Source organism: Vigna radiata, unplaced genomic scaffold (assembly GCF_000741045.1).
Source record: "Vigna radiata var. radiata cultivar VC1973A unplaced genomic scaffold, Vradiata_ver6 scaffold_86, whole genome shotgun sequence".
In the NCBI taxonomy this organism is placed as follows: Eukaryota; Viridiplantae; Streptophyta; class Magnoliopsida; order Fabales; family Fabaceae; genus Vigna; species Vigna radiata.
Window position 1 is genome coordinate 167,490 of NW_014543269.1, and position 12,477 is coordinate 179,966.

The window sequence follows — 12,477 nt, forward strand, 5'->3', positions numbered from 1 at the left end:
CGGATCCACTACGCATGTAGTCGACTTAGACACTTCAACTTAGTTTGAAAATATTTTCAATGCAAAATCACACACAACACTACTTTTGAAAATCTGTGCATAGTCATGGGTTTTAATAGACTTACTTTATAATGAAGACGACTTAAAACTTGCAGTTATGCCACATAATATAAGTTCATCAAAGTGCATGTGGTTTTCTCTTCAAAAGCATATGCAATGCAATCATAAATGATGTATCAGATATAAGATCAGATCAGTGATTGTGCATTCATATATCAGAATCAACACAAACATGTTCAATAAGATATCTTCCATAATAAAGAATAGAATATGTAACACATAACAATACATGTTTTTATTAATAATGTGTTGTCATCATAAAAAACCAGAGTAACTAGAGCACTGTGAGATTAAGGTTCAGCTAAACCAGTGCTTCCCTTATCAATAATCTCAACAAATATAGATTAGACAAATAATTCATATATTGATTAGACGATTTTAGTAATATACATTAGACAAGTCTTTACACACATAAATTAAAAGAGTCTATTAATTAGATAAGTTTGTTCATTTACTAATTAAATGAATCTTGAAATATACGTCAGATGAGTCTGTTCATACATTAATTAGATGAGTATAGTAAAAAACAATACACGGGTTTATCAATACATATTAGACGAATTTGTCCATATACTGATTGGATGAATATAGAAAAAAATATTAGATGAGGCATTCCATATACTGATTATATGAGTTTAAGAATACATATTAAACGAGTATGTCCACACACTAATCAGATGAGTCTTGCATCACACATTAAACGAGTTTGTCCATATACTAATTAGACTAGTCTATCAATATATGTTAGATGAGTCTGTTTATACACATATGAGATAATCGAATCTATCCGTTTTATGATTAAACAAGTTTTGCAGTATATGTTACACGATTTTGTCTATATATCAATTAGACGAGTGTGTCCATATACTAATGAGACGAGTTTAACAACATATATTGAATGAGTTTGTAAATGCATTGATTAGACGGTTTTAGCACTGATTTGTATTTTTAGCAAGTTAACTCTACATATGTATGCATATCCTTTATACTTTTAGAAAGTCTATTATATTTTTGCACATGTTATATCCTTTGTATTTTTATAAAGTCTACTATTTATATTTCTATACACATATTAACTAATCTATACATTATTTTTAAGGTTGATTTTACTAAAAAAAACTAAATGATAAACTTAAAAATATTTATTATTTTTTTCTTCAATTTCTAAATTTCTTTTAATAAACATACAAACAAACGTCTGTTTAAAATGAGTGAATCAAATTATAGATCCTAAGGTAATGAAAAAAGAAAAATTTGTATAACGAAAAAATTGTTATAAACAATCTCAGTAGAATGCATTATAATTTAATTAGTCTCAGGCTTAATACCATTATTGGTCCCTATTTTCGTCATCTTTGCTTGAAATGGTCCTAATTTTTTTAAAATGTTTAATGTAGTCCTAAACTTTGTAATTTACGTCAATTAAGTCATTTTCTGCAAACGCCGTTTAAATCGTTAACGACTAAATGTCCAACAGTGGAATCAGTGAATGAAATGTCATTCACTGGCTGGCGTTGACTATTTAAGGCGTATTTAGGTGGATTTATTATTTTTTCCATTTATTTAATGTGACCAATAATGTACTGCCACATCTCAATTCCCTTCTCCACCCAAAAGTAATTAGGGTTTCAGCAAATTGGGGAAAGGGAGCTCTTGTGCTGCACTGTTGCTGAAGGAAGACTTTCTCTACGTTGACAACGACACTTCACTTGGTTGAAGGAGGAACTCGTGACTAGGTTTCTATTTCTCTGCAAGTGCAAGGTTGGTGGAGAAAAAACTCATGGTGGTGCAAAAGTGAAGGAATGTCGCGAGGCAAAGATGAATATAGGTTTTCTGGTTCTTGTTGTTTCTTTGATTTGCAGGTAGTGGCAAGGCGCGCGAATGATTATGCGAGACAATGGAGTTGGACGATGATGGAGAAGAAGAATGCAGCGGCGCGACGACGATTTGGGTGGTGCAAGGGTGGTGTTTACGGCGGCTTATGGCCTGGTGAAAGCGGCTCGCGTTCTTGCGAATGATTGTGGTTGTTGGGTTTGTTGCAGTTCTAAATGGAGAACCAAACTTCCATGGTTGTTGGATGAAGAAGCTTGTGTGTTGATGGTGATGAGCGTGGTGCGCGATGATGATGGCGACCCTGGTTTCTCTGGCACGAAGATGATTCAGTTTGATGGTGTCCTAATGGTGCGATGATGATGGCAGTGGTTGTTGTGCGACGACGGCCTTGGGCGAGCTCACAACGGCCTAATATCAAAAATACACTTTAAAAAATAATAAATTCACCTCATTACCTCTTAAAAAGTCCACATCAACTAATAAGTGACATTTCATTCATGAATTGCACTGCTGGACATTTGACCGTTAATGATTTAAACAATGTTTACAAAAAAGACTTAATTGAATGTAAATTACAAAATTTAAGACTAAATTGATTATTTTAAAAAATTTAGGAACATTTCAAATGACGAAAATAGGTACCAAGATATTAAACCTTAGTCTTATATCACTACTAAATGGTCTCTAATAAACAATGCCACCTATCATATGATTTAACTGTCTTATTGAATTCCTCGTTAAACCCATAATCACAATCAATAATATTAGAACAGGTAAAAGTTAACAAGGTTATTTTTCAATTCATAATCACCACTAAAACATGGAAAAGTTGGGTGTGTAGGTATTGAAAGGAAAAGACAGTTTGAAAAACTGTATTGTATAAATTAAAATCAATAATTAAATTGTCAAACTCACCAATTGAAACATGCCAAATGTGACATGAACCATGTCAATTAAAAGATAAAAATTGGTCATATTAAAATTAAAACATAATTTATTTAAGTACAGGGCTAAAATGTAAAGTGTGAATAAATATAAAGACTAATTGGCTAATTAAAAGTATATGGTATAACATTATGTTGATAGACCTAATTATTTTAGCCAATAATGGTGTTAAAAATCACCCATTGGAACTAAACAACCAAGTTGCAAAAACAGAAATTCAAACCATTAGACTGGAGGAAGTTAAAGTCAACCATGTTAACTTAACACAAAATTAATCTTGGATCTTACTTTGTTTTTTATTTATTTAAATATCTCAGTAATTAACACACCGAGGATTTTGTAGTTTGTATTCCTTGTTGAATGACATAAAATAAATATTCAAACTCCTCACTCTTACACACCAAACCAACCTCAAGTCCTCCTTCCTCATCTCTACTTTCGGCTAGAGACATGCACTTGAAGGAATGTACCATTTCAACTTTGGTAGGCCTTCCAAATCCAAAATCAGTCTCGTAAACTTCGAAGTTAGGTGACCCAGTAACTAGCAACGGAGTTCCCAACACAAACGTTTTCACAAACAAACTCCTCCAATGTTCTGCTTCTTTAAAAGGCTCACTTTTCATATCACTCGCTGTCTTTTCAATTACCTTCACCGCATTTACAAAACCATCCTCTCCCTTAAGCTCATTTCTCTTAAGCATGGCATAACACAGCGCTAAGCAGTTTCCAAAGTATGCTTCTGGCATAGGATAACCAAGGCGACCTCTGCAATCTACAGCGAAACGAAAGTATTCTTCTTTTACATCTTCATCATCATCATCATCATCTTTGCATCTTGTTTTAACCAAGCTAGTCCACACAAGAGCACAAACAACCACAAATTTTGACAAATATTGCGGGGAGTTAAACTCGTCATTTTTCTTCCACTGTGCCAGAACCCATCTTTTTAAGCCCTCAATGTCATCTCTCCCAAAAACAATCGTCGCCTTATAATACTCCTCATGTTTAGGAGTTTGATCAATGAGCTTGTCCTTCCAAGTTGATCTCTCTTCAAAATAGTCTCTCAAAAAAATGTCCTCGATTCCTCCTCTGGGGTCCCTCAATACTTCCCTATCGAAGCACGGTGGTGAATTCTCTACAAGTGTCAAGTCAACTCCACCACTTTGACAAAGGGAAGACCAAGACTTCATGAAATGATTGCAACACTTACCATCCATCACATGACAGTACGTGATGGCGATGCAAAGGCCATGGCTTTCGAACACCGTGGCTTGTAATGCGACTAGTGGGAAAATGAACGTGTCATCGTGCATGGTTGCGAATGTCAACTCGGGATTCAGGTGATTCAATTCTTGGAGACTCTTAGGGTGGTTGGATGAGAGATGAATGAAATCAGATTTGGATTGAATGATGGTTAAAGGGACAGTGTCATGATCAGTGCAGCGAATGAAAGGCTTGTGGGGTGGTGGAGGACAAAGGAGATTTCCAGCTAGAGGAAAGAAGTGTTGAAGGATAAGAGAGAGAGAGTGCTTGAGAGTGGGGAGTGTAGTTTCACAAAAATGGTGTGTGGAGTGGGGAAACTGATAGAAGAATTGGCGTTTGACATAAACAGGACCAGCTAAAGGCAAGTCAAGGAATGAGAGGGGAAGAGACGAGGTTGTTCTTGTTGTAGAACTAGGAAGTGATGCTCGAGCAACATCACATTTCTCAACAAGTTTATGTGTTCTAACTTCTGCCATTTGTTTGTCACAAAAATTGAAAAAAAAAAATCTATTTTGGAGATGGATTGATGATGACATACATGTCGCTAATATGATACTTACTTATATATAGAACCTAAAAGTAGTGCTCCACTCTACTCCCTCTATATTTTTTTAATAAATAAAATTAACATAATATATCATAAAAGTTAAAGAAAATAATCGGAGCATATGGTTATGATAAAATTCTTTATATTAATAATTAATAATAATATACTAAAATTGAGCGCATCCATCAATTACGTATTTGAAGGATTCAAAGTGGCTTAAGTGTTTGGAACTTATATGTCACGCAATGACATTATGAGGTTGTATTTTTATATTTTGACTTGGTTTGAGACATAAAGGAATAAGATAGAGTTGGAGAAAATATGAGTAGAAAGAGTGTAGTTTCTGTTTTAATATTGGAAAAGTGATTTAAAAACAATGTAACAGCTTTAAGAGCAGATATAAAGTGTTTGAATGATTGATAACAACCACTAAAAAGCATATAATATTTAGTCAAAGGTTAAAATCAATTAAATTATTCGCACTAAAGAACTCGTAAAATAGAACAATAATTTATAATTTATAAATGCAAATGTTGCCTAGTCTAACTACATCTTAATTTATCATATGGAAGTTTACTAATTTATTTCCATCGTTCCTTAACAATCTTCAATAATCATGAAATTTAATAACTTCACTAAAAAAATCATATTCCTGTTGCTTCCTCTATGTTTCGTATGTCTATTGTGATTGATATGAAGTTATCTTTCCTTGTCAAGATTGTTTTTCCAAAAGCTAATTTAGTGTAAGATTGAGAAATGCGTGGAGTCCATTTTCACGTTTTTGTGAGGAAAATTTAAGCTCATATTTGGATTCCAAGTAAGAAAGGAAATTTTATTTGGCATTTTCCCTAGTTTTTTATTATGAAAAGTGTTTTTTTTATTCTTTCTAGTGGAAATCACGCTGTAACCTTTCCAAGTATTGTGAAATTTTTTTCTTGTTATTTTCTTATTCGTACACTAATTTTTTTTAATTGTTTAAAAACGCTATATAGTATTCTTTGTACCGATTCACGTTAATGATTAAAACATATATTTGTTTTTATTATAAAATAAATATAATTAACATAGATTTTGACATGTAAAATTCTTGAATAAGTGTTTTACGCATTGGGGTGGGACCCATGAGAAGATACTATGGAATTTCCGGAAGATACAATGACTCAGTCCAAGTCATCTTATTTGTATGCTAGTGTGGAGTCTATTATGAATTTTCTTCGTCTCACACTATCTATTTTTATCTGTATTAAAATAATTATCATCTATAAAATAAAAATATATGAAGAAATTTCCACACCTAAATATGTAGAACAATATTTACAGACACTTTTGTAATTTTATTAACAACTCGGTAGAGTAAATATAATTACATTATGTTTTTATGATGATTCAATAGTTTATGTAATAAAATAGAGTTGGTAAAACACATTATTTAACTCGACCTATTACGAGTTAATGATACGGTGGAGCAACTAAGCTCATTTAACTTATTATTAAGTTTCAGAAAAATAAATATTATTTCAACTATCATAAATTTACCTATCATTCAAATTTTAAATTGCTATTATGTAAAAATAATTCATATATATATATATGAGTTTGCTATAAGTTTTTTTTAGTTAGTACATTTTAGTAAAGTCTATTAACTTTTAGTAGACCAAAAAATCTTCATTCATAAAATAAAGACATACTTTAAATACGAGAGTATTTTAATAATTTTCATATTTAATTTAAAATAAAAAAATAAGAAAAATAAGAAACACTCAACTAATCATAATTCACTTTTCTCACTTATTCAATTTGTTTTTCTCCCATCTCCATCCTCTCTCGCACCCGCACAGAGTAACTTGTGACACCACAATCTCTTGCTCTGTTTCTTTATTTGTTTGTCACTTTAATAACAACATAATTGATGAATGCAAACCAAATATGCAGCAATAGTAAAGTAATAATAATGTTTACTAGAAAAATAAAATATCACAATTCTCTCGATCTTAGATAAGTAAAACCAAGCTTTCAGCATATATCAAATTTTCAGAAATTATTAGTAATTATGTTTCATTTCCTAATGATACCAGTGCAACTGCATATTATGTTAAACAAATCCAAAACATAAAAGTGATAAAAGATAAGTACAAAACAAAGTGTCACAGACATTGTGCAACATGTGTAGTAGCTACATATTTTGGACAATTCAGTTTGCTTATATATCCTTTTGAAAAAAAAATCATCATTTCCAAGAAAGAGATTGAGAATGAGAAGTTCTATTAATAGGTCTAGAAGAAAATGGGGAAGAAAATTAATGAAGCTGCAAACAATTGATGTAAAAATGAAAAATTACTTGTCTCCGTCAGTGACAAACTTTTTGGGAAAAAGAAAATTATCAGGTAGCAAAGAACCACTTAAAACCTTTTTTTGCTGATTGTCGGCGTTTTGTTATAATGAAGAACTTGGCCCAAAACTTTCATTTCCATAATCGTAATCCATATCTCTTAGACTATTTCCACTTTAATAACAAAATAATTAATGATGTTGATGTTGATTTTGATTGGAGGGCTGTTTTATATCTTTTCCCTTATTGTTATTATTATTAAATTTCGTTTTTAAATTTTAAGAGCGGTAGTTTATATTCAGGGAGGTTTTATACTTTAACTATTATGTGGCCTCCTTTGTTTGGTGACTTCCTTTGTTGGCTTTGCTTAACATTTGAATAACAAAATAATTTTTATGCTTTGAGTTAAAATCATGTTGATTTGTAAGGTGAAGAATAATCACTGGTGTGAAAAATCATTATTCATGTTTATTTCATTTTATTATATTTTTAAGTTGGACTTTTCATTAAATTTTCACAAGCATAATGACATCTGAAGGAATTGATAATTGACCTAGAGTGTGTTTTAGAGATGTTTCATCATCTTCGGATGTCGCGGGTTGTTGTGTGTGGGTAAGAAAGGATAGAGATGAGAGATAAACAAATTTGATAAATGAAGAAGGTAAGTTACGATTAGGTGACTGTTTCTGATTTTTTTTTATTTTTTTATTTTAAATTAAAGATAAAAATTATTAAAATACCCCTGTGTTTAAAATATGTCTTTTTTTATGAATGAGATTTTTTTGTCTACTAAAACTTGGTACACTTTTTTAAAATGTACCAACTAAAAAAAACTTACATAAGTTAACAAACCTTATATATATACCATTACACGAGTTCCAATTTTACGTTTAATAAATACTTTTACTATAAAATAATATTTAATTAACAACCAATTTTAAAGAGAAAAAATAATTAGTTGCAAAGATCAAATTAGATAAGTTTTTAAAAATTATTGGTATTTAAAATAATTTTTATTATAAATGAAAAATTATAATTAGATTGTGAATTATTTCCTAAATTGATCACTTAACATAAAGTTTTGGTTAATAAAGGAATTATCGTGCAATTTAGACGTTAATTATTTTGTTAGTCATAATCTTAGACATTATTTGTTAACTGAAACTTTATGTTAATAACCAATTTAAGTATAATTCACAACGTAGTGTTTTAAGTTAAAATAATTATTTTATCATTTTTTTAAAATTTAACTGTTTGTTTACTTAATCATTTTTAAAACTAAAATAGCTATTTATAATAAAAAATATCTAAAAAATAAATATTTTTTATTATAAAAATTGTTTACAATTACTTTTATAATTATAAATCTATTATTTCTTTTATCATATAATTTTTTTGAAAACACATGCACTTATTTATAATAACAATACCTGTAGATACTAATTCTACTTATCATATTATTAGATCCATAGATTTCACACATAAACACTAAATGATATATTCTTATACAAATAAAAATTTCAAAATTTAATTAAACATATTCATCTTAATTTATATTTTAAATAGACAAATAGAATCTAAAATCATCTTAAAAGCAAACTAGAATCCAAAATAATAAAGATATAAATTATCATTTAACTTTTATATAATCATTAATACAAAAACAACGTATAATGTTATGCATTCCTTGTTGTAAATAAATTCACACGTTCAACGTCGTTTATACCATCCATACGACGTCTAAAACCAAATGATGTCTCACCAAAAACATGCTTGACGTTAAACAGTGACCTAATTAATAAACATATAACGTCCACTTAGGCAACAACATATATCCAAACCAAAATAAGTGAATACTAAACGATCCTTTGCTTTCCTGCAGTTTCACTTTAAATATAGTTTTGGATCCTTTGAAAACCCTACACCTCCATTCACCATACTTTTGCTTCCTACAGAGCTTTCTTATAATTAAATTCATTTTGATAAATTTTTGTATTTGGTTTCTATCAACTCCTTCAAGTCCATAAAAGCAAGGCATTTCTTTGTCTTTGATTTAGCGTCGTTATGAAATGTTTTTGTGAAGCTTGAAGGTATGATAGAAACCCAGAGCAAAAAGTTAACAATTATGGATTTCAAAATCCTACTCCATTTTACATAACCTGTAGTTCTTTTGCTGATTTGGTTTTCATTTTTTGCCTATGTTTTGTTATAATGTATTTTTTTTTTTGTTTTGTTTTCATTTATGAACCTACGTTTTGTAAAAACAAATTTCTTTTTGAAATATTTGGGTGTTAGATTTTATGATATCCTGACGTCCTTTGGTATATTTGGATGATTCTTTTTTTAAGTTTGCTCAAGTTGTTTTTTACAAAATAAACCAGTTTGCTCTGAAATCTGATTGTAAAAAACAACTAGAACAAAACTTAAAAAGTAAATCATCCAAATAAGTTAAACATTTAGACTGTATTAGATCAAATTATGCAATGATAGTGATATATATTTCTTAAAATTGTTTCACCATTATACATATTGTGAACCATGGTTTGAGTTTTCTGAAGAGTTTTCTTTCAGTAACATTTCATGACCTTTATATAGATAGGCCCATAAGATGAATGAGCACTTTCAAATTCAAGAGGGTAAATTGAAATTTAAAGAAAAGAAATGCTCTAAAATCTGATGGAAAGAAAAATCTTAAAGAAAACATACAAATGGATTCTAATATGTTTAATAGAGAAACAATTCTGAACAAAGGTAAGTCATATGCGTGGTATTTGTAGAAAAACCCTTCGTTGGTAACAACAACAATCATTTAGGCTCTCAATTCCCTCCCCCCCTGACCAGTTTGATGTCGAAGCCCCATGGAATTTGACATTAAACCCTTCGTTGGTAACAACAATAGTCATTAAGGCTCCCAACTACCCTTTCCCCTAATCGGTTTGACTTCGAAACCCCATGCAACTCGACGTCAAACCCTTCGTTGGTAACAACAACAATCATTAAAGCTCCCAACTACCCTTTCCCCTGACCAGGTTGTCTTCGAATTAAAAACAAGACCGCCGTGAAATTGGTATATTGATTCATCAACTAAAATTTCTTGAAGATGTTTCCACATAAATAAATCAGTTAGCTCTAAGATCTAACGGTAGAAAAAAACTTCAAGACAAATTAAAAAATGAATCAATACAAATATGATGAAGAGGGACACTATATTAGAGCTTTGTTTTAGTTCTTAAAATTCTTTTAGCATTAAACATATTGTGAATCATGTTTCAATTTCCTGAAAACTTCCCTTTCAGTAAGATATCATAACATTTTTGTTCTCTAAAAAACATATGTGACTTGAATTTTAAAGTGCACCTTCATATGTACTAAAGCTGAATGCACACTTTGAAATTCAAGTTAGAAAATTATAATTTAAAGAAGAGAAATGCTCTGAAATCTAAGGAAAGAAAAATTTACAAGAAAACACAAAGATGGATCATAATATGTTCAACAGGGAAACAGTTATGTAAGAACCTAAGTTATGTGTGTGATATTTATAGACGAATCATAGACGTCGAATCCCATACCTATTAGACGTCAACCCAACAGTTAAAAAATCCATGGTAACAATAGTAATTATGGCTACTAAGTGCCCCTATTAACTGACCAAAATTGACGTTAAAGCCCATTCACATTTGAGGTGAACCCAACAGTTAAACCCCATGGGTAACAATAATAATAATGGCTACTAATTGCCCTATTCAGATTGACGTCAAAGCCCAGCCGCATTCGACGTCAACCCAGGAGTTAAACTTCATGGATAACTGCACAACTATTATCGTTTTCAAGTGATTTTCCTGAGCACATTAATGTCAAATACATCCAATATTCCACGTCAAACCCTTCCCTTGACCAGTTTGACGATGAAGTCCCATGGAATTCGATGTTAATAACTTCGTTTGTATCTGTTATGTAGTTAATGCTACCAACCACCCCTTTGTCTGAGCAAACTGGATGTCGAAGCCCAGTCGCGTAGGACGTTAATAGATGTTAACATTAGTTTTGTTTTCAACACAAAATTTTGAAATTGTTAATTTTGAGAGGTTAAGGAAGAAGATATTATTCCAAATTGCAGTCTAATAAAGGGTTTATTAGACTAGACTCTCACGTCTATACGTGTTTGGTCCTAGACAGGATGATACTCCTTGTGCAAAATATAAAATAACTGAGAAGGAATGAATGCAGTTTAAAACATCTAGAATTTCTGAGGACTTGCAGATATGTTTTTTAATATTTTGTTATAGTGATACAAGACAATAATTTGTGATTTATGCTTATTATTTTTTTTTTCATAGGGAAAACGAATAGCCGTCCATGAGATGTGGGGCTTAATGAGGCACTACACATATTCTCATGTGGTGGTTATGCATTATTAAAACAAAAGATGAAAAAAAATAGAGCTGAGGCTTTAGGTCTTGAGTCACCTAACCTAGCACCTCCACCAGCTAGGTATGAGTTATGGAAGGCTGCACAAACTAAGTCCAATGGTTAGATGACATCCTAGACATCTCAAGTTATATCCTAGAGAATTGTATCTAGACACTTTTAACCTATTACCATAGTTCATATCAATTTTATGTAACAATTTTTTTTATGTATTCAACTTCATTATGACATGCAGGATGAGTTGGTTAAATAATAGACTAAGGACACATTTTTGGGCCAAGGTAGGGAAGACATCCTAGCAGCAGCCATAGGCCGGCTAGACCACCGAGGTCGTGTGTGTGCCGTGGGAGGATCTATTAGATTGAGAGACTGCGAGTCAAAAGGAGTTGAGTAACCTAAAGCAACAAATGGAACTCCAGAGGGAATAGAACATGAGTGAGGTCATGGAGCACTTCCAACAACAAAAAGCATATCAAAAGCTTCTTGAAGAAAAAATTCAGATGTCCAAATAATAGAGGGAGGACATCCTTATAGAAGATCCTATCGCACCTCATGTGAGCACCAAAGGCTCATGCTCTATTACAGATCCTACTGATTACACTTGTCAGTATGGACTTTTGGTTGATGAGGATCCTCCACACGTAGTGGTCGTGGAATGAAAAATTGTACAAAGACAAACCATTCATGGTGCTCCTATATTGCCCACTCATGCGTGGGTCACGATTGATGAAGTGAGAGACCCCCACGCTCGAGCACATGTACCAACATCTGAAATCAATTCATACGAAAGGTCTTAGGCACATTTATAGCTTGGCCTAAGGCTATGATCATGCCATATTTTGGCCCACCAGCGATATTATATTGTTAATCTTAGTATTTTTATCTTCAAGTTATAAAAAAATGATTCCTAACTTCTATAAATGTGTCTTTTAGTTCTACCATCCTGACAAACAACCAATGACTAAACATATGAGCTATGAAGTTGATGAGGCAGTAGAAGATGATGATGATC

At 31.5% G+C, this 12,477-nt stretch overlaps 1 protein-coding gene across 1 annotated transcript; it reads right to left on the bottom strand.

Moving 5' to 3' along the window:
- Window positions 1–3,050: 3,050 nt before the first annotated feature.
- LOC106754247 (coumaroyl-CoA:anthocyanidin 3-O-glucoside-6''-O-coumaroyltransferase 1) lies at window positions 3,051–4,733 on the bottom strand. Its single transcript, XM_014636249.2, has one exon. It carries the CDS (start codon window positions 4,695–4,697, stop codon window positions 3,219–3,221), a length of 1,479 nt encoding a protein of 492 aa, XP_014491735.2. The 5' UTR covers window positions 4,698–4,733; the 3' UTR covers window positions 3,051–3,218.
- Window positions 4,734–12,477: the final 7,744 nt, after the last annotated feature.